This window comes from Pavona decussata, unplaced genomic scaffold, assembly GCF_977016875.1.
Source record: "Pavona decussata unplaced genomic scaffold, jaPavDecu1.1 SCAFFOLD_67, whole genome shotgun sequence".
Classification (NCBI taxonomy): Eukaryota; Metazoa; Cnidaria; class Anthozoa; order Scleractinia; family Agariciidae; genus Pavona; species Pavona decussata.
The window spans coordinates 3478584-3501373 of record NW_028145486.1 but is presented as its reverse complement, the minus strand read 5'-3'; the positions used below and the strand labels follow the sequence as shown (position 1 = coordinate 3501373).

At 38.6% G+C, this 22790-nt stretch overlaps 1 protein-coding gene across 8 annotated transcripts; it reads right to left on the bottom strand.

The window, feature by feature from the left end:
* Positions 1-541: 541 nt before the first annotated feature.
* LOC146478140 (uncharacterized) lies at positions 542-22339 on the bottom strand. 8 transcript variants are annotated; one of them, XM_085112850.1, is made up of 7 exons: positions 14359-14996; positions 13634-13681; positions 12997-13398; positions 8404-8647; positions 7328-7731; positions 4353-4520; positions 542-930 (listed from the first exon to the last, which is right to left on the bottom strand). In XM_085112850.1, exons 3-7 carry the CDS (start codon positions 13340-13342, stop codon positions 827-829), a joined length of 1266 nt encoding a protein of 421 aa, XP_084968976.1. In that variant the 5' UTR covers positions 13343-13398; positions 13634-13681; positions 14359-14996; the 3' UTR covers positions 542-826. The 8 variants fall into 8 exon arrangements, with proteins under 8 accessions (XP_084968976.1, XP_084968975.1, XP_084968969.1 ...); XM_085112849.1 differs by lacking the exon at positions 14359-14996 and having other exon boundaries at positions 13634-13859; XM_085112843.1 differs by lacking the exons at positions 542-930; positions 4353-4520; positions 7328-7731; positions 8404-8647 and adding exons at positions 15823-15933; positions 17815-19051; positions 22217-22339 and having other exon boundaries at positions 13208-13398; positions 13634-13711; positions 14359-14406.
* Between the last annotated feature and the right edge of the window lie 451 nt (positions 22340-22790).

The following is a 22790-nucleotide window of genomic DNA, read 5'->3' as shown; positions in this document are numbered from 1 at the left end:
GTCAAAAACATTTTTGCTACCAGACACAAATTTTGCTTCTGAAACATATGCTTCCCAGTTTAGCCACCCTGAAAGCAATGTTGACTAGTTTCCAGTGCTGCTCATTAAAATGTTTCCTAGCAACAAAGTCAGTTAATTATTATGCACATGCGTGACACTCTGTTTTCCGAATCAATGTTTCCTCGTTTAGCCACCGGGGCAGCAAAACATTTTGTTTGCTTCCCGCTAGTTTAGCCACCTCTGAAAGATAACAAGAAACGATGTTTACGCAACAATGTTTCCAGTCTAGCCAGGCCTTAAAACTGAGTTTGCTGAACAGTTTTGACTCAGCTCAGGCAATGCGATGCTAGCTCACGAAATGTGTTGAAATGTCTTGGTTATTGTATAAAACAAATAGACTCCATTTTGCCGTGGTTCTGTACTCTGATAACGCACAGAGGACGGCAAAACGTGGTAAGAAGATCAGTCTTGCTACGAGCCGCACCACGTTTTGACGTCATCTGTGCGTTATCAGAGTACAGACAAAACTAATTTTCACATGAAAAGCTTTGCACTTAGCCTGCTTTCGTAATGGGGCTCAAAGCAACTCGAAAGTGGCCTATTTCACGTTTGCTTTAGTTTTGCTTTGTTGCGCTCTCGCTATGATTAGTCGACGAAGTTCGTGCCATTTTCTCCACCAAAAGGAAGACAAACCAAAACCAACTGTGACTTGGTCGTACGCATTTCCCGCGCAGGTTACGTGTATTTGCTTCGTGTTCTGATTGGTGCATTGTGTTGTATTACATCTGTTGCCATTGGTCAGAGTAATTACTTACGCTCCTGTAGCTTAAAACATCACCGTAATGCGGGATGCGCTAGCAAAGTGACATTCATTATGATTTCCAATCATCTGCGAACACCGTACCAAGTTTTCAGTGCAACGATGATCGACTTCCAAAAAATTCAGAGATGTAAAGGATGCATAAACACCACAGAAATTTGGCTTCAGAATTTTATTCATAGCCAAGGGTCCTGTGAAACCTAACCCTCAAATCCCTAACGTCACAAAGTCGATTTCGCTGAAACTTGATAAGGATATTGGCACATACAGTAATAGCCCACATATAAGAACCTGAATTTTTAAATTTAGCCTTAACAGGTTCTTATATAAATGGTACTTAAAGCAAATTTAGGCTACCGAGGTTCCTAGAATAGGTTCTTATCATTTCATATGAATTTCATCTGAATATACTATATATATTATAAATATCATCTCATAATACAGTATAATGGCAAACACAATAGACATACAACATGGTACTTAAGGTGGCCGAACACAGTTTGCGCGCGCTTTACAGATTCTGTTAGTGATGTTATTAAGCGCGCGCTAGGGTTGTGGTACGCAAATACGACGGTCGATAAAGTGATCCCTCATTTTCACATGAAATGGATAATAAAGTTAAGTTTTGATCCTAAATAACTAAGTTTCTCGTTTCTGGACTCTTTTTCTTTTCTTTCCGAGCAAAAAAGTCATTCACTAAGACCTTTTGCATGCTTTTCATCTTTGCCATGAAACCCAATTAAAGCCACGCATGCGCATTTGAGCAAAAAATTGCGACTGGTTGTTTTTGAGGAAATGAACTGTTTTCTAAGGAACCGCTCATTAGAATTTCGTGACATTTGGCATGAAAATAGTTCCCTAAAAGCGTAACTCGCCTACAAAGAGAAACCTAAATCTAACAGAGGGTATCTTCACAGAACATAAAAATGCAAAATCAATATTTACAGGAGATCTCTCTGTTAAAATTACATGAAAATAGTGCAACCGTGTCAGTGTTTAGTGAGTTTTTCAGGATACAAAAAATGGAAAAAATCTAATGAGTACATTTTCTAAAAATAAAGGAAACCTACTATTTATGGACGTTTAATAGCTCGCTGCATTGCCATGGAAACGGCACTTAGCTCAACAAGACGTACGAAAATACATTCTTTCTTAGTTAGTCTTACACCATACCAATTTTGGGCGTCCAGGAATACATAGTTTCCAAATAACGTCTTCTAATACCTGTACACTAAAAAACTGTGTTCGGCCACCTTAAGCTTGAAAGAAAAAAAGTTATGTCAAGTTACTTTTAAATAGATGATGATCTTAATTCAGCAGTTTCTACCTATAGAGTGTGTGCACAACAGCCATGTTGGAGGACCGAAACAATACAATGGTTTTCCTTTGGGAAATATATTCTATTTTTATGCAAATATCTTCTACTGTTTTTTGTTTATTTTCTATTGTTTTATTGTTTGTGCTATTGTTTTTTGACTTATGGAATAATTATCTGGGGAAATACCTATAAGACTACTCTTCAGCCAATTGTTATTCTACAGAAAAAAGCAATGAGAATTATTACCTTCTCTAGATTTGATGAACACTCTGGTCCTTTGTTTAAGTCTCTTGAAATTATAAAATTTTTGGACCTAGTAACTTTTTATTTAGCCATCTTTATGTACAAATATCACAATCAACTATTACCACCTGCTTTTATTTCTTTTTTCACTAAAATAACACAGATTCATTGCTATAATACAAGGCTTGCTGCAAAACAGTCCTATTATCTCCCAAAAGCAAGAACTAATTATGGAATATTCAATATTAGATTTCAAGGTCCATCAGTGTGGAATTCCATTGATGAAGATATTAAATCATCTTCTTTGTCTTTATTTCACTTAATCAAAGATTACTAGACATCTGTACTTCGATTTCGATTTTGCAATTCTAAGATAAGAAATAATACTGTTTTGCAACGTAAGAACTATGGTCATTTTAATATACTGGTGACTTTACTTCACTCTGTTTAACTTTATTTTTGTGTGTTTTTTCTTGTGTCCCTGACCTTAACATTTAAATATTTTTTCTTACAGCTGGCTGCCTGGCATTTTTAACTTTAAGGTTATTTCGGGCAGCCAGCACCCCTATCATCTATTGTATGTATATATTTATATTTTCTGTTGCAGAAATAATAATGGGGTGAAATAAAGTATTGTTGTTGTTGTTGTTGTTGTTGTTGTTATTGTTTTAGTCCTCCAACATGGCCGCCATGCACACACTCTATACACTTGCACAGCAACCCCACTGATAAGAACCTAACTTAAAATTTTAGCCTAAATAGGTTCTTATGTGGAGGGGGCTTAAAATGAAACTTTTAACCTAACAGGTTCTTAAAACCCAGGTTCTTATACGCGGGTTATTACTGTAGTAGAATAACACAGTGATGGTCGTTTTACAGGCGGATCGCACTTTGTTTTGACACTTTGTGCTGCTAAAGTTAGAACAGCGGGAAGAAAAATGTTTGTACCCAAGCTTTCAGTATGAAAAGTGTCTTTAGTTAAAGGATTTTATTACCTAGTATTAAATCATAACCCATTTTGTGATTGTGGTGTGGTATGAGGGAAATCAAGGCAAGCCACCCGTGCGAAATTTTGATTTGAAAAGTTCCACTCTAAGGCCCTAAAAACTGTCGGCGAAGCTCCTCAACAGGGGCGTCCGTCGCCTATTCGTTAGGTATGGCATGGATAGAATCCAAAATTTCACATCTGGAAACTGGAATCGACTTAGACACCTCCAAGGTATTTATAACACATTAGGGGACGGGCTCACTTCAAGTAAGATTGAATTGGATTAAGTTACCGTATACCTTCAGAAGTGTCTCGCGTCCAAGCGATGTACCGCGTTCAGTTTAAACTGTAGATACCTAAACCCCTATATCAAATTAAAGCTCATAGAGCTGGCTGTCAAACTATACCAAGAATTTTGAAATTAAATAAATTGTCGAATTTTTCACGACCTCTAAATGCAGGCGCCTGAATCACCTTTTTAAAGGTACAAGTCAAAGTGCATTTTGTTTTTCGCTAATTTAATTTGCTCCTTAATTTCCGGACCCAAAGGGCTAAAGAAAAGTGACTGTGTTTTGCCATATTCAATCACAACGAAAAGTTACAGAACATTTTCGAAATAGGATAAAAAAAATGTGGAGTGATCGTACAAAAATCGCTCTCGGAGAAAACATATTTCGAAAGAAAAAAAATTCACAGACATGATTTTGTTGTTTATATGTTAAACTAGCTACTGTCCAAATCTGAAGGCAAACGAACAAATTCCCTTTGAGTTTTAGCTCTTTAAAGTGTCTCCTCCAAGTGAAAAAATTGATTCCAGAAAACAGTGCTAAAAATTGGGTTATAATTCTTGGCATAGTTTGATAGCCAGCTCTATAAGCTTTAATTTGATATGGGGGTTCAGGCATCTACAGTTTAAACCGGATGCGCTACTTCGCTTGGACACGAGACACCTCTGAAGGTATACAGTAACCTTAAATGCTTACCTTTCGAGCTTTCTGCTTGCAAATTTGCTTGTGGTAATGGCCTCATTTCACCTACTTTTCCCTTGACATCCGAAACGTCAACTTCTAGATTTTCCATGGTTGATATGACATGTTCTAGCTTTGCCTTGCGATCTGTAACTTCCGTTTCCCCTTTCCTCTGGTTTGACTCTAGCAACGTTTAACGGAGAAAGATAGAAGGGGACTTGTTAACACATAATCTTTTCCCATTATTTTGACTTCGTGAAATGCGGTGCTAACATTAAGAAATTCTTCTGAATATTTATGCATCAAGTGGGATGGATTTAATTGGAAGTAAAACTAAATCACAATATTGCTGGGCATTGCATAATGAATAACAAGCCACAATATTCTTTTCATCTCTACTTGACTGTCCTATTCTCATTACCTTTATGTTTTATGTTTGCTCACCGTGCAAACATTAAGGTTCACTTCTTTAGGGCAGAAAAATATCTGTCAAGGTCTTTACGGACATTACGGTGTTTGTTAAGAAGATGCTTGCCAATGGAAGAAGATTGGTATTTATGCTCAACCACGCGTGTAAACCCTACATAACTTGCATCGCACAAGTCACATTGAAATTTATTAACAACACAGTTCTGATTTACAATAGGTGGTTTTCTCTCTTTTATCTTTAGTTCTTGCTGGATTTTGTCACTAACAAAAATCGGTTGGATGACTGTGTCAATCTTCTGGCTAAGATCTTTGAGCTGTTTGTGCACCAGGTCTGCCGAAGCCTGATCTTTGAAAGGCAGGACTATTCAGACAGTTGGACTGTCTCTTGGGGCAGGTATTGGTTGAGTGCCTTCAGCCTTCGAGGCTACAAAATACCTAACGGTGGTGTTGATAAGATGTTGTGGATATTTCAACCGGGTGAACACAGCTTTCAAACGGTCACATTCTTCAGAGAAGTACGACCAACACGATGATAAGCGATACGCACGATCAAGCATGGTTCTCAAAAGCCCTCGTTTATAGCGCATATCGACGTGACTTTGGTAGTGGAGCAAAAGACTCGTGTTAGTAGGTTTTATGTAGACCTTGGTCTCAATTTGGGGAGCTCTGTTAAGGTAGCAGACCATAAACCTCTGTTTCCATGGTGAACTTCATAGATGTGTGGCAGTTGTTAAGAACCTGGAGAAAATTAGCCGCTGATTTTGTGCATGAATAAGTTCGATTGCTTAGTTAAAGAAATGTTGCTAATTAGAGAGTTAACACCATCTCTCAATGTCCAATCGGACTCAATTCAAGCTTAACTATTTGCGTGACATTACATATTCAGGCATTATGTTCATTTTTTTTTGGTGAACTATTTCTGACATTGACCTCATTTATTTTTATCACTTCGAACTTGATAATGGCGTCATGAAACGTTGTTCGGTTTTATCGCTTATCTTCACATGTCTAACATCAGGGAAACAAGAGAAAAAAACGAGAAACTAGTTATTGAATAAGCAAAGTTCAACGTAAAAGACAAGGACTGCCAGAGAGCACGTGCAAACACAGGAGAAATATCAGTGACGAACGGGAGCACGAGAAAAGAGACTAAATTGTACGGTTAAGCAGCGGGAGAAAGAACAAGAGAGCAAGACAAAAGAGACTAAATTATAGTGACAAGCAGCGGGAGAAAATTACTCTTCAACAGACCGCGCATCATAAAAAGCTTTACAGCGAATACCCGTCTAAAGACATAGTATTTCAATGTTTCAGCCGTCTCTGTACGCCTAATAGAACCGGAGATATCACATTTTATGTTTCCTGTGACGCCACAAATTCATTCCTTGTTTACAATTCCAGCAGGATCAGGTAAGCACTTCCACCCTTCTTCAGCGAGCTTTGTTGCCTGTCTAAAAAGTTTCTTCGTGTTTCCGCTCAATGTACTGATTAGGCATCTTTCTTTTTTTTTTTTTGCCTTCATCGTAGTCACAAATTGACTCATTAATTTCTTCATTAAACCTGGATTTAACTCTTTTTGTCCAGTTAACTTCCGCAAGGACTGACCAATCAGAATCCATTGTCTGTAAGTCTTCGTGGGGCCTAGAAAAGAACGCTTTGACCCGCTTATAAAAACAAAATGGCGGCCGTGTTTGTTTACGATTAGTAAATTTTCAAAACTCCAATATGCCGTTTTCAGAAAGAAAACAAACCTTTTTGAGACAGAAAATCGAAAGAATGACTTCTAAGGAATACTCAACAGTTTGAATGGTGGACATTCGAGTGTCCACCACGAAGAAATTGGGCAAATCGATCACATATCACTGGCGCGACGGATATAGTCGAAAATGTTCGAGCACCTGTGGGAATCCGCCCTGCAAAATATTACAGGTTTGATTGTCAATTTTCACTGAAATATTATTTTGATGGACCGAATCCTGGTACTCCTGAAAGTTTTCGCAAAAATTTCAATGAAACAAGCATTCTCAGGTACACAAACACATTTTCCTCGCGAACGGATCAAATCTCTTTCAACTGTGACTGCCCGCAAGCTGAGACAACCACTGTCTCGCATCTCGTGCTTTAAAAGAACACCTTATGTCACTTGAAGATTTCAGGATCAAACAAAATCTTTGTTCAAAGAAAGAACATTAAAAGGTGTTTCTTTCAAACTGAAACGTCTTTGAATACATTACGGCTTTTTGAATGCTCCAGCGTTTTCCAGCCAAAACTTGCTATGAATATGTGCTATGTTATATCAGTTCAGTTTGTTGTCGTTACTGTTCGTGACTGCTCAATTTTAAAACAAACTTGTTGCGTTTAGTTTGAGTGGTTTCTCCTTTTCAAATATTCATACATTGGCACTTAACCACGAAGCAGTGACTAGTTTATCCCCGACAGTGATATAAAGCCGTACAAAGTGTTCGGGAAATGAAGATCGTCTCCTCAGATCTAAGCGTGGGTGTAACAAAAGTAAAATAGTAACACCTAGCTTTAAGAGACATTATCTTTGTTTCACCAACCTTCATTTTTGAGAATTTTTGCTGACTTCTTGCACCTGTGAGACATGGCCGTCTCATAAGGAGTTTTACCAAACTCATCTCTACTTGTTATATCAGCATTATGCTTCAAAAGCTCTACCACACAATCTGTGTTATCCATGGATGCTGCAATGTGAAGAGGTGTGTAAAAACCAATGGCTTTAGCATTAGCATTTGCCCCATAGCGAAGCAAAAGCTGCACAACACTTGCTTGACCTCTGCTGGTGGCTTCATGAAGTGGAGTGTAACCCAGGAAACCAACACGCTCTTCCAACTTGTTAAGGTCGTCAATTCCTTGGAGGTAAGATTGGATTTCCATAATGTTGCCTTCGTGACAGAGATCATGCAGATAACCAGATAGCGAAAGTGGCTTTAACGTCGTCATCCTTTCAATTAAAAAAGGTAGCTTTCAGTAGTTCGTTAGTTTTGGAGGCTATTAATGGTGCAGCACCTCACTAGACCAAGAACTTGACTAATTGCACTTTATAAAATAACCGAGATTATTATATCTCTCAGTTGGTACGCGCGGTGTGATTGGTCAATTTTGTGGGCTGTATTTCACTGTCCGGCCTGCTAAACTTCAACTAGTTTCCTTTTCCGCGCGCCCGATGACAGCCACAAAACGTTTTAAACGATAGAGGAACTTTTCAGTCAATCACACAGACATACTTGGAAAAAAAAGTCCAAGTTTTCCAAACAGGAGTCAAAATTATGATCTTCTGATTACTAGTTCGGATGCTATGCCACGGAGCTACAGGAGATTCGTTGGAACTAGGCCATTGAACTACGTTTATCATTCAAACTCCAAAGCACTGTGTGTGCGACCCGAAATAATAATAATAATTATTCAAAATGGCGCTACAATAGTACACGATAGCCAGCCAAACAAACGAAAAAGGTGAAGCTTTTCGCTTGGTTACACAGGATACCCACTAGATTAAGAAGCACTGTCCTTTGTTGAATGCAAGAAACAAAATAATCTGTAGAGAAACGCTGTTTAAAATGAACCTGACTTTTATCTTTTATCATGTACATAACTGTGAGTTAATAGCACTCACTTCTGTTTGTTTCCTTGATCTCTGTCTTCTTTATTCGGTTCCTCTTGCGCCTGTGCAGGTAGTTCTTGGCACTCACGTTGATGTCGCAGAACTTTATCTTCAAAGATATCTTCTCCTTCCATGTCGTCATCATCAGCATCATCACCATTGTTATCATCGTCATAATCATCATCATCAAAGTCACTCTCTGTGTCTTTATTGCCATTATCATCACCTTCGGCCTGGCCGGAAGTTGCATGGCCAACTGCATTTTAGAAGACAGCAAAATTCAAAGTCAATTTATGTATTCACTGTATTTGTTGACAAACGTCTGGGAAAGAAGAGAAAGAGAGAGAGAAAAAAAGAAAATGAGAAACCAGGTAACGAATAAGCAAAGTTCAATGTGAAAGCAAGGAGGATTTCAGGGCATTCCCATGATGCTTAGCGTAAAAAATCACTCAGTCCGTCTTCTGCAAGTCACGCGTGATGTGAAAGAGAGGGACTACCAGAGAGCATGAGCAAACAGGAGAAATATCAGTGACGAACGGGAGAAACAGTAACATGGAGCACGAGAAAAGAGACTAAATTATACGGAAGAACAGCGGGAGAAACATAACAACACAGCACAAGACAATTACTCTTTAATAGACAGTGCATCATAAACAGTTTTACACATAGTCCATGCTGGTTTTTGGACATAAAATTCACGGAGTATTCAAGCAAGTCTTTACGGCTGGTATCCGCTGTAAACTATAGCGAATACCAGCCGTAAAAGACAGAGTATTATACGAAAGATAGCCATTTTGATGTTTAAAATTAAAAACCGCCCAGTGACGCATTACGTGTCAGAGTTATTCCAGACAAATCCTAAAGATTACAACCTCAGAAATGGTGACTTTAAGATCCCTCGTATTAGAACAACATATTACGGCACTACCACTACCACTACCACTACCAACACCACCACAAACTACTTCTATCACTACCACGATCACCACCACCACTAAGTACTACTACTACTACCACCACCACAACTACCGCCACTAACTACTACTACTACTCATCGTCATGTAAATAAGCTAGTAATGAAGTTAATTTCCTCATGTACAGATATACGTGATACATTGTCATTATCAAATAAAGTGACGTAACTTAGGACAATATTAGTATTACCCTTGTTTTATTAATAATTACTTAGCTTTTGCAATACTGTAAAATCTTGCGGTCATGCAAATAAAGCAATTTACTACTACCACTACCACAACCACCATCACCACTAACTACTATTATTATATGGCTGGCTCCGCGAGCGGGCAAGATGAGTCAAATCCTGCGCTGTGATTGGCTACCCGAGCGGGCAAGATGGAGCTATCTTGCCTGCTCGGGATTACCCGTTGCCCGTCAGCTTGGCATCGAAAGTTTAATCCAACAACAATGCAATCTTTTCTTCGATTTTGTCGTTGTTTTGGGGGGAAATGCTCACTAAAACGTTTGGTAAACTCTCAACATTTGCCTAAAGGAAAGGAAAGAGAATGAAATCGTCCTGATGTAGTGAAAATTTTGTTTCAACTACAATGAATGTGAACTGAATCGGTGAAATGCTCTGCGTGTAGTATTTTAGATAGAGTTGATTTTGTAAAACTTGTCTCAAGTCGAGTGCTAAATTGATAAGTTCTCTAGGTTTGCAATGACTGTATTTAAATCATAGCGTAGTGGAAGTTGCGTTTAGTGTTTAGAGCAGTTCAGAAAAGTATTTTTCTCAAGTTCGCCGACGAAGCTCAAGTTTTTAATTTAGGCGCGTCTTTCTTGTTGTAAACAACAAAATCTTATCAAAGTTTCCCCCAGTCGGTTTTCTGATTTACCCGCTCTTTTTTTCGGCTTATGTTTGCATATAATCTCAAAATCTATTGTTTCATTCAAGAATTAATGATTGGAAGTCAAAAACTGTGTAAAATGTTTATTATTTACACCAACGCGCGATCGGCTGAAAATGGCGAGTTTGCCGGATTCTATTCAAATCTTCCCGCTCTTGCGAAAATCTAAATTCTTCGTTCTCAATAATTGTATACTCCCTTTAAGCCATTATAAAGTTAGAGCCTTAAGATAATTAAAGATTCCTTGTTTTCCACGATTACATGCTAATCCAAAAATGCACTGAAAATAAATCTTGCACCGGCCGGCTATTAAGAATTTCTCAGTTCCGAGCAGAGCAGTTTCATGTCCTGTTTTGTTTTGTTGTTGTAGCCATATAATAAATCCTTTATTGACCAAGCTTGTTCGGTCAAGATGGCTGGATATTGGCCAAGTTCTTTTATTGCGTTTTTATGGACCGAGACGAAGTCGAGGTCCATAACAACTACTACTACCACTACCACCAACTACTACTTCCACTACCACCACCACCAACTACTACTACCACCACCACCACCAACTACTACTACCACCACCACCACCAACTACAACTTCCACTACCATCACCACCAACTACTACTTCCACTATCATCACCAACAACTACTACTTCCACCACCATCATCACCAACTACTACTACCACTACCACCACCACTACCAACTACTACTTCCACTACCATCACCAACAACTACTACTTCCACTACCATCACCACCAACTACTACTACCACCATCACCACCAACTACTACTACCACCACCACCACCACCAACTACTACTACCACTACCACCACCACTACCAACTACTACTTCCACTACCACCACCACCAACTACTTCTACCACTACCACCACCACCAACTACTACTACCACCCCCACCACCAACAACTACTACTTCCACCACCACCACCACCAACTACTACTACCACTACCATCACCACCAACTACTACTACCACCACCACCAACAACAACTAATACTTCCACTACCACCACCATTAACTACTACTACCACTACCATCACCAACAACTACTACTTCCACTACCACCACCACCAACTACTACTTCCACTACCACCACCACCAACTACTACTTCCACTACCACCACCACCAACTACTATTTCCACTACCATCACCACCAACTACTACTTCCACCACCACCACCACCAACTACTACTACCACTACCACCACCACCAACTACTACTACCACTATCACCACCACTACCAACTACTACTTCCACTACCACCACCACCAACTACTTCTACCACTACCACCACCACCAACTACTACTACCACCCCCACCACCAACAACTACTACTTCCACTACCACCACCACCAACTACTACTACCACTACCATCACCACCAACTACTACTACCACCACCACCAACAACAACTAATACTTCCACTACCACCACCATTAACTACTACTACCACTACCATCACCAACAACTAATACTTCCACTACCACCACCACCAACTACTACTTCCACTACCACCACCACCAACTACTACTTCCACTACCACCACCACCAACTACTACTTCCACTACCATCACCACCAACTACTACTTCCACTACCACCACCACCAACTACTACTACCACTACCATTACCACTTCCACAACCACCAACTACTACTACCACTACCACCACCACCACCACCAACTACTACTACCACTACCACCACCACCACCACCACCACTACCACTGCCACCACTCCAACTACTACTACCACTACTATTACCACTTCCACCACCACCACTACCACCAACTACTACTACCACCACCACCACCAACTACTAGTTCCACTACCACTACTACCACCACCACCAGCTACTACTACCACTACCAACTCCACCACCACCACCACTAACTACTACTACCACTACCACCACCACTACCTCCAGTACTACTAACTACTACTACCACTACCACGACCACCACCACCACCAACAAAGGAGTCATTTTTTTTTTTTCTTTCAGGTGAGCGGAGGCAAGCACGAGGCGAGCATGGGGCATGAGTCATACGCGACAGATCGGGGGCAAGAAAAAAAGAACGCCTGTCCACACACCTTTGTTCTTGCTGTTCCTGCCTTCATATATGAACGTCGCTATCCAATTGATCATGAGATGTTATTCGACAACAAAACGGCGGTTGTATCATCGTGTTCTGTTGACGGAGCTATTCGAGAATCCCTTCACTTTATCCAAATGTGGTAAAGGGAAAACAACAGCAGCTACTACTACTACTGTTTCAGTCGTCTCTGTAGGCCTTATAGAACCAGAGATATCACATTTTATGTTTCCATTGACGCCACAAATTCATTCCTTGTTTACAATTCTAGCAGGATCAGGTAAGTATTTGCACCTTTTTTAACAAGCTTTGTTGCCCGTGTAACAAGTTTCTTAGTGTTTCTGATTATGCAGCAGTCGATCAGTTGGAATCCAGTGAACAAAACTCTATCAGAACTCAATGAAAAGCCGATCATGTAGCTTAGAATGACAGTTTTTTTCTTTTTTTTTTTTTTTTGGGGGGGGGGGGGGGGAGGAATTTGTAAGGTCATTACATTCATATGAAACCAGCCTTTTATAAATGTTTTTTTTAAAAAAAGGAATTGTGGAGCTCCGCTTTTAGGCTTGGCTTAGATCTAAGACATGACTGTACTGTACCAGCCTTAACCACACATTAAGATAAAACGTAATTCACCTGATAAAAAAAACTCTTGACAAGCCTTGTAATCATCCTCCAGAATAGTTGTAATGAGTTTCACTTCCAACAGACCACATTCCTTCAAGATGTCCTCTGTGACAAGATATTTTTGTGCCATATCGTTAAGGAGGCCTGTACGGTAGTCCTTCCACAATTGGTCAAGACTCTGCAGCGAGCCACATTCCACTGTTATTATCAAACTTCCTGTCTCCACAGACAGAATAAGCGAATTCCTAACATTCTGTATGAAATCCAGGAATTCATTGAACTGTCCCGCAGTAGTCGGGTTTACATTTTGAAAGTACTTTACCGCAATCAGGTTTAAAACATCCTGTGACTTCATTTAATCATTTTGAGGATAAATCTCACAGTCCATTCGCACTGGAAGGTGAGGCATACCTGTCAAGGAATATTATGACCTTTAAACTAGAGGTGCTTAATCCAAAAGACAACTGTTAACTTCTTCAAACATCGTACTTATCCTGTGCACAGCCTTCTGATTTTAATATTACATCACAGTAATTTTTAATTAGCTAAGTGTCACAAATTCGCTTGTCAGTAGCTAAATACATTCAACACTGAAATAAATTTCTCATTTATTATTATTTAGTTGAAATTATTATTATTTACAAACCTTGAGTTTTTCTTTTCCTCTGCTTCCCTTTCGTTTTTCCTTGGACTTCTGTGCATGAAATTTTCAATGATAAAGATGCTCAGGAATTGAAGTGCACTTAAGCTTTGGCGCAGGTTAAACGCTCCAACATTGTCATGTACTGACAATGTTTCAAGAGCAACTATGAGTCCTTATTCTAACATCCCGTCATTACATTTTAAGAAAAAAAAAAGCTGATGCTTTTTGTCTTAAATGTCATGATTTTTCATGGTATAAGCACTTTGTTTAGCTTGAACCAAACATTAAGAAGGGATGAGGACTACCCCAGCACCATGTCTTGGCTAAGAGCAAAAGTATCCTTTGCTACCCTCCGCTCGGCTCTCCTCTGCCTTAGAGGTTCCAGAGGAATATATTAATAAAGAGATTATTATTATTATTATTATTATTATTATTATTATTATTATTATAATTATTATTATTATTATTATTATTATTATTATTGAATTCTATCATCTTTTTGTTTTTGATTTGAACATTATTTAAGAAATACTTTTGTAATTGTGCCACTTTTGCTCTGTAAATATTTGATGAATTGTAAATAAAATGTTGTTTAATATATTGAATTATTATAATTTATTTATTTGTTATTATTATTGTTTTTATTATTACTATTATTATTATTATTATTATTATTATTATTATTATTATTATCATTATTATTATTATTATTATTATTATTAACAAACCTTGAGTTTTTCTTTTCCTCTGCTTCCCTTTCGTTTTTCCTTGGACTTCTGTGCAAAAAATTTTCAATGATCGAGTTGTTTAGTGCATGATCGCAATTTAAATGCACTTCAGGTTAAGCCTTGGCTGAACACTCCAACACTTTCAAACATCGCTTTATTTTAACGCTATTGCAAGAACAGCTATATGTTATTATTTTAACATCCCATCAGTACTGTGAAATGTTTGTCAAAATGTATCCAGGGTGTCAAGCGCTTAGGACAGAGTAAATCCACTCTGATGAAAGGTTAGGCTCGAAACGTCAGCTCTCGAATAGTTGTTTGCCACCCAAGCAACCAACTGACCAAATGTTACGGCATTATTAACTACAGCAGAACCCGGTAACTTGGACTCTGAAGGGCGATGAAAAACTATTTGAGTTAGCGGGGCTTTGAGTTATCGGGGTAGATCGGAAATTCGACTTTTCATGTAAATAATTTATAGTTTATTGATTATCAGCACTTCAGTATACAACCTAGGGTAAATTAAACTTACCCTCATCAGAAACTGTAAGTCCCATGTAAGCTGAGGCTTTCGGGTCAAAAAAAACTTTGTCAACAATTTAAAGAAAGAATTGGAATGCCTTGAGATGTAAACTTTATGAAATTGTTTTCAGTTACTGGAAAACGTACGTCTTAGCTAAAACAGTTTAAATACATGTATACTGTATTTTCATAAGCGTTTCAAGGTCCAATAGATTCATATTTCTATTCATTGTAGCACTGTTTTTTGTTTTCTGTGTGACAGCTTAAGAGGCAGTGCATGCGGTTTGACTAAAAAGATCGGAAATGACTGTCAAATGCGTGATCTGTTGCACTGATTAAAATGAAATTGCTTTAGAAGTGTCAATTCCAGTGTTTTTTACAAATAACATGACAGGAGGAGCTAATGGGATGACATCAGTGGTGAGTTGCAAGAACCAGAATTCAAGTTATTGGGGTAAAATTTGATCAAGGGATCTTAATTTAGTTCAAGTTAGCAAGGAATTCAAGTTATCCGAGTAAAAGTGACTGAAAAGTAGGGTCGAATCCAAGCGAAACTGGACTTAGTTCAAGTTAGAGGGGAGTTCGAGTTATCCAAGTTCGAGTTACCGGGGTTCTACTGTACTAACCAAGCCATCACATAAAATCAACATGGCTTATGTTAAAATCCTTCCTCACCTTCAGAAAGCAGTTAAATCAAATTCATCATTTAAACACCAGCCTGCAAGCTGCATGATTGGCGTAATAAAAGGGCAGCATCCAACCTAAAGCGTGCAATTTCTTCTGAGAGCATTTTTTTTGGCAAAATAGCTGTACAGTTTTTCTATTGGCTATGAGCAACAAAGAACAATTCCCTCATAGAATAAATTATACACTTCCAGATTCCATTAGCCTTAAGTGTATGTTAGTATAATTACATGCAATTTGATATTGTTGGGAGGGTACCTGCATTGTTTTTCATGGCAACTTCAGTCTGCTGAGAGCTGGTCAGGGAAGAAAAAGGAGGTAATTTATCACCAGTCTGTGCAAAATTCGAAAAACTGGAAGAAACATCTGCTGAAAAAAAAAACATAACAATAATTTATAATAATGATGACAATGGTGATGATGACGATGATGATGATGACGATGATAATGATGACAATAAATGGATACTGTGATCAAGGACTACAGAAAGAATAAATGCCTCAACCTCATCACTGTTACCATACCTTCCAATAGGAACACCTCAGTGTAGGAAGTGGAAATATTTTCAATCAAAGGTACTAAGAAGTGGATAGGAGGAAGAGTTAATGGGAAGCAGAGTTAAGGAAAACTGTATTCTGTTCAACAGATAAAGAATAGAAAATCATGAAAATGACAGCAGCAACATCGAAATTGATTGTCATAAAAGCAGCTGTCAAATTTCACACTTGAGGAGAAAGTAAACCCATCTCTGAGGTTTCTTGCTGTTTCTGGGATGGAAATGAACATTCTTCAGTCACGGTTGCAAGCTCTCCTTTATCCAGCCCCCACCTCAGCTCGCACTATATCCCCTCGCGGCTAATAGATAGCTTGTTCACAGGCTAGGTAAAGACAAGAAAACATTCTTGGGAGATAGAGCTCAAAGATACAGTAACTGTGAAAAACCCTTCCATGGACAATTTTTGAGAAGCACTGATCAAAAAAGAGATCCAGAGTCTTGGAAATAACTTAAAAGAGTGTCAAGCTAAAAAAGGAGACTGAAGGTCTTCTCATGGCAGCAAAGGATCAGGCAATGCAGACAAACAGTGAAAAGAAAGTGATTGACAGGCAGGACAATTACATCCTCGGCATGCAGAATATGCATGTGGTTACAGAGTTGAAACAGTCAGTCATATTGCAGCAGAGTGGGCTTCCCTTGCCCATAATCAATATAAATTATGGCGACATTGCAAAGTTGCCCGGGTAATTCACTAGGATCTTAGTGAGAAGTGTGGTTTGAGAGGAAACAAACTGGTATGATCATAAGCCAAATCCAGTGTCTAAGTCAGAAAGATACAAATTGCTTTGGGATTTCAAGATACAAAATGATCATCACCTTGATCACAATAAGCCATGTATTGTATGTTGCCTGCCCCTTTGATACCAGGATGAGAGTAAGGAGAGAGAGAAAATTGAGAACTACCATGACTTAAAGCACGAGATGAAACGGATTTGGAACTGCCGATCAGTCTTGGTCATTCTAGTAGTCATTGGTGCATTGGGTACAGTCTTGGGTGGACTTGGTAAATGGTTAAAACTGCTGGGGATGCCCTACAACATAGAACTCTTGGAACGGTGTGTTTCATGGGGACCACCAGAATTCTTAGAAAAATGATAGACACTTAATATTAATGCATGAAAGTTAGTAAAGGAAAGAACAGAATGCGCATAGCATGACAGTAGGTCACAGGTCGTGAACCCTATGCTTAACCTTTGCAACTCACTTACAGCCCAAACAGTGAATGATTAACACATAATTACAATAATAACAATAAAAATCAACAGACGTCATCAAACTAAAATAAATTATACCTGACATGTACACTGTCAACTTGAAAACATTGATCAGTTATCTACATGTACCAATATTAATTTGCTTGTTCTTTCTGTAACAGGATTTGTGCATGGAAAAATTTATTTGAACATTTGAAAAATGCTTGTATTCAACCATGAGATGACAAAGATGATAAAAAATAACCAAAGATATCGCATGTCTAATGCAGAGTGTCACAAGAACTGAATGATATCATGAAACTATAATATTATGACTTTTTAAGTAATTATTAAAATGAAAGTTTGGCCATTGTACACCTCTGAATTACTCCTAGTGTTTCATTTGAGTTAATTGTGTAAAGTGCTGCATATGGAACACCTAGAAAAGGTGCAGTCACATTTATTAGCACTCTTATTTTGCATGCAACAAAACCTAATTACCATGAACCAGGCTGACCATATTGGCAAGGAGACTGTTACACTGTTCGCTCCAGTTGTATCTCTTCTGATAAGAAGTGCGTAAAGTTTCAGCTTCTTCAAGTCGACTCTTCCTTTCTTTAGCCAGGATTTCCTTGATTGCTGCAGACCATACCTTAGGATCCTCTGAGTCAATCACAAATGATGATCCAAATGGTACTTTGCTTAGAGCTTCTCCAAACCCCGAGTTCTTACTAACAAGAACAGGCAGACCAGCTGATAGGGCCTCAAGACCTGTCAGCCCAAAGCCCTCTGTTCTAGAAGGCATGAGTGCAAGATCCACCTGACAAAATAATTGTTTCAATCTATCTTGGCATTTGTCATATCCTTTCACCTTCAGTCGACTAGCAGAAATACCACATCCACACAATTTTTCTGCTATTTGCTCATGCTTTCCATCGGGTGCTCCAACAAAAACAAGATGTGTGTCTGGCAACGTGGCAACAGCTTTTGCTGCAATGTCAAATCCTTTTAGTTCAAAATCTTCAGCATCTCCATGGCCACACACAAGGATGCTACGTTGTTTTCGCTCATCTGGAACCTGTTTAACACTTAAAAAATCATCAAAAATACTTGGAGTGAAGTCAAGAACAGTTTGATCCTTTTGACACCCGCAAAGATATGAGCGGAAGGTTACACTCAACTTGGGTCCCACTCCAATGACAAAATCAGCCATTTCACACAGCTCCACTTCAATCTTGTGCTTTTCTTCACCCTTTGAAATCGGATTTGAATAGCTTTTGAACATTCCTAGTTCCTCTGGATCTGTATGCACTACTTGAATCCATTTGCATTTGTGCGAGTCTCTTATAACCTGTGCCTGGCGACCAAGTTTCACCCCGTGGCCAACGATTATGTCGATTTGCAAATGCTGTGGTGGAAAGATAAGCCATTCCAGTTCATCAAAACCAGGCCGTCGTGTTGCCTCAATTATGTTAATTTTGTGACAAAGGGCTTCTTTCTTATCTTCTTCACTACATTTTGGTAGGAAGAAAGTTATCTCCACACCAGAACATTTTGCCAGCTGAATGGCTAACTCTCTATTTATGGTGGAAAGCCCTCCCTTGGTTGATCCCCATTCAGAAGCCAAAATGGTGACTTTAACTTTTCTGGATCCATAAATTTGGTTACATTCTTGATATTTCTGTGAGGTGAATGCCATGGTCATTCATTTGCATCCCTGGACAAAAAGGTCAATCTCCTGGAGAAAAAAAAAATGCAGATTTCTTAAAAAAAAAACAATTGGAGCAAAATGATGTGTAACTGTGTAGAATTTTGATCAAACATCAGTCAAGAGAAGAGAGATGATCTGATGACAACAGAGATGGCCAGAGAGGGTGTGTTTCAGTATGCTATGTACAGTACAGTTAAATTAAAATTATCTAAAAAACATGTATCGAGTTGAAATCTGGGATGGTTTTGCATAGACAAAAAGCTCTTTAGTGTAGGCCCCCCTAAGACCTATAAATATATGCACAGAAAGTGGATTCTGATTAGTCAGTCCTGTCTGAAGACAATGAGAACAAATAGGGGACAAAAAATTCCCTTCTAGGGGAGGCAGGAACTGAACATGAACCGGTCGTGATAGTGTGCAAAAAGGTGGCTGGTTTGGCTGGCACGGTGATCAATTGGTTAATAAAACAATACTAATTCTTGTTTCATCTCACATATCCAACAAGTGCTGTTAGATATGAGATGATTTTAGCCAACTCAGCACTACATGCCTCGTTGGCTACCTATCATCTCACATCCAATGCGCACATGTCGAATAATTATGAATTAATCTCAGCACATGCCGAAAATTCCAGGGATTTCCAAAACTTGGTCCCATTCCTCAAGATAGACAACCAAGCCTAAAATATTGAAAATGCCCACAGCTCGCAGAAAAAAACAAAATACAAAAAACAGAATCAATCCTTTCCTGTACTAACATTTTTTATAATATTGATGTGAGCCAGTCCCCATACTCCAGTCACAATTTAAAAACTTGAAATTTTACTTGAAATTCACAACAATGCATATTAAGCTCAAACCAGCCAAGAAGTAGCATCAATCTACTTGCATACATACAGTCATTTCAACTAACGTTGTCGGTTCAAAGCATGAAGCTAAAAGACAAGACCGAAAGTTTACATGGGATTTTTATGAATAAATTCATCAAAATCAGTCATGCCTGGAGAAAACAATAGATTGTAATTAGCAGTACCTGCACGTGCAGGGATGATTTTGATGAAATTATTCATAAAAAATAATCCCACAAAACATTGCGGTCTTGTCTTTTAGCTTGATTTTAATCCGACAATGTTAATTGAAATAGCTGTATAATGTACATACATAGTAAATTTATTTAATAATCCTTACCACTAGCAGTCGGAACTATATGTCAAGATATTAAGACCGAAATTATATTAAAAAGGTGGTCAGGCAGGAAGGGAAACAGAAAATTATATAATTATATACCTGGATTTACCAAAACATAGCCCCCAAAAATTGGGCACCTTTTGAGACTTTCTAGGCTGAAGGAATATGCTAGTCATTAACAAGACTTCAATTAGGGTTCATCACAAGAAAGTAAGGTCAAAAAATAGCATGGAAGGTAAAAAAAAGTGGCTTTTCTTTGAAATTAGACAATTGACATTGACCCATGAAATGAAACATGACCTGTGAATTTCCTACAAAATGTGTCACAATTTAGCAGTAATTAACCGCGCCAAAGCATCTAAAATCTCACCCAAAACTCGGTCTTTTAGCACTCAAGTTTAGCTTTCTACAAACAAATCAGCTTAATCATAGCAAGGCAGCGTTTTAAATTGATTTTTCATCTTCATACTAGATTCATGTTGGACGCAAACCACAGCGATCAGACATCTGGAAATTATTTGCGACGCTTTCGAGCAGAAATCCCACGCAAAAAACCACTTCAGGAGTAACTGATCACTAGCCTAACATCGCTACAGCTATAAGGGCGAAAAAAAATTGAATTGCTTTTCAAACTCACGCTTTTCAAAGAGAAAATCCTTGCCAATTCTTTCACTTGCCTGCCATTAAATTACTTTAAGTCCCAGATGTTGAAATCAACATTTGGATAGGAAAGGTTAGCGCCATTTTCAACCAGAAAAAATTACTAAGTCTTTGGCCAGGTCAAAACTTCACAATAATTTCATGCTGCCTGACTAGAAGTCTACGGCCAAAGACTGTTACCTCCTCAAGCAAAGCTCACAATATGCAACCCTTAGTCTCTGCCCGAGTAACTGAAAATTACCTGTTTGGCACAAAAGATTACAAGAAGGGGCCGCATATTAGACGAGACAGGAGCTGCACCTGTAAGCTTTTTGCCACACTAGACTTAATGATGTTCTCAGGAAAACTCTGCTTCAGGAAGCCAAACAAAAAGCTAGGTCTAGTGACTTTAAGTTCTGAGCTCAGAGCACGCAAAGAATTCAAAGCGAAATTGTTGTGCAGTTAAAAGATGATTGAAGAGAGAGAGAGAGTGGGGCTAGGTTAGCAAAACAGGGAGGGAGTGAGGGAGGGAGGGAGGGGGGTGAAAGACAACTATTTTTATTTTGTAAATGTCTGCTAATGACCCTTGCATGCTTTCTACTTATTGACTGTGAATCAAAAGAAAAATGCCAAAAAAAAATTTAAAATCTCACAAGTAAAATTAACCTAAGGCAACTTTTCTGGAGCTATGTTTTCTTAAATCTAGGTATATACATGTATGTGGACTTAACCAGCTGGCAAACTAAGTACAAAATAAATAGACATATTTAAGTGAATAAATCACATCATCATATTAACTTACAACAATGTACACCACTGCACAAGTCTTGTAGCTACTAAAGCATTCCTTTGGAGAACAACAGTTGACCCTGCATTTATGACAGACATACGAGGGAAAGAAGAGAATGTATCTGGGCATAACCCTGTGATGTGACTAAATTTGTATGAACGGTTTGTATTAATGGCCCCCATATAAAGCAACATGTAGGGTGACTGAAACTTTCCATACATTTCCCTATATTTTTTCCGAATACCTCTTTTCCCGCGAACTATTTTTAGAAGCAGTTCACGGCCGGTTCGCTATACAGACAAATGTATGGAAGTTCAAAACACAACTGGACGCTTTCTGGCACAGCTACATCCCTCCAATTTTTCTTAAAATCCTTTTCCTAGAGCCAAAAGTTTCCAATGCATGAATTTTTCAGAAGCAGTGTTTTATGAAAATTATTTGACATCGGATTTCCAAACAAACACTGTTATTTCAAGCCTGTTTGCCTACTCGTCAAAATGGCGTCGAAAACCGTGACAAGGCCTATTGAACATGCTGGCTGCTGGCAAAGACATTCAGAAAATATAGTTCCCTTACCTTCATTTACCATGAGCAAACCTTCAACAGAAGAAAGCAGCTTTTTATAGGTCTTCACCTTCCTGTACTTCAGATCAACATGTTTCTGCATTCTCAAGCTTTGCTCAGGCCAGAATTTCAAGGTTCTCGTTCTTGCTGCTACGAGCAGCGCTTCGGGGATGTTGATTCGTTCCTAGTCAGTTCTCTCACATGCACAGGACAACCAACCAAAAGTAACTCTTGAATAGTGCAGGGACCACTTCTACAAACAGCAGCAAAGTGTAGCCGGATCTTTGTGTAGATCAGGATCAGCAATGTTGAATAAAACGTAAAATTAAATGCAAGGCTGATCGGACAGCTAAAATAATTTTATTGTCCAATATTTCGGTCAGACAATACTAACCTTCTTCAGGGGTGGCAAAAAGCTAAGTAAAAATTGGAAATAAACGGTTAGATCAGACTGGTCCCAACGGCGAAGGTGAACAGCTTAATAGAATAAACAACAAAGGCTAAAATAACTGAAATATATTTGTTTAAAAAAAAAAACAAATTTTAAGTGCAGGTGGGGTAAAAGACATTGTCTGTTTGTTTCTTG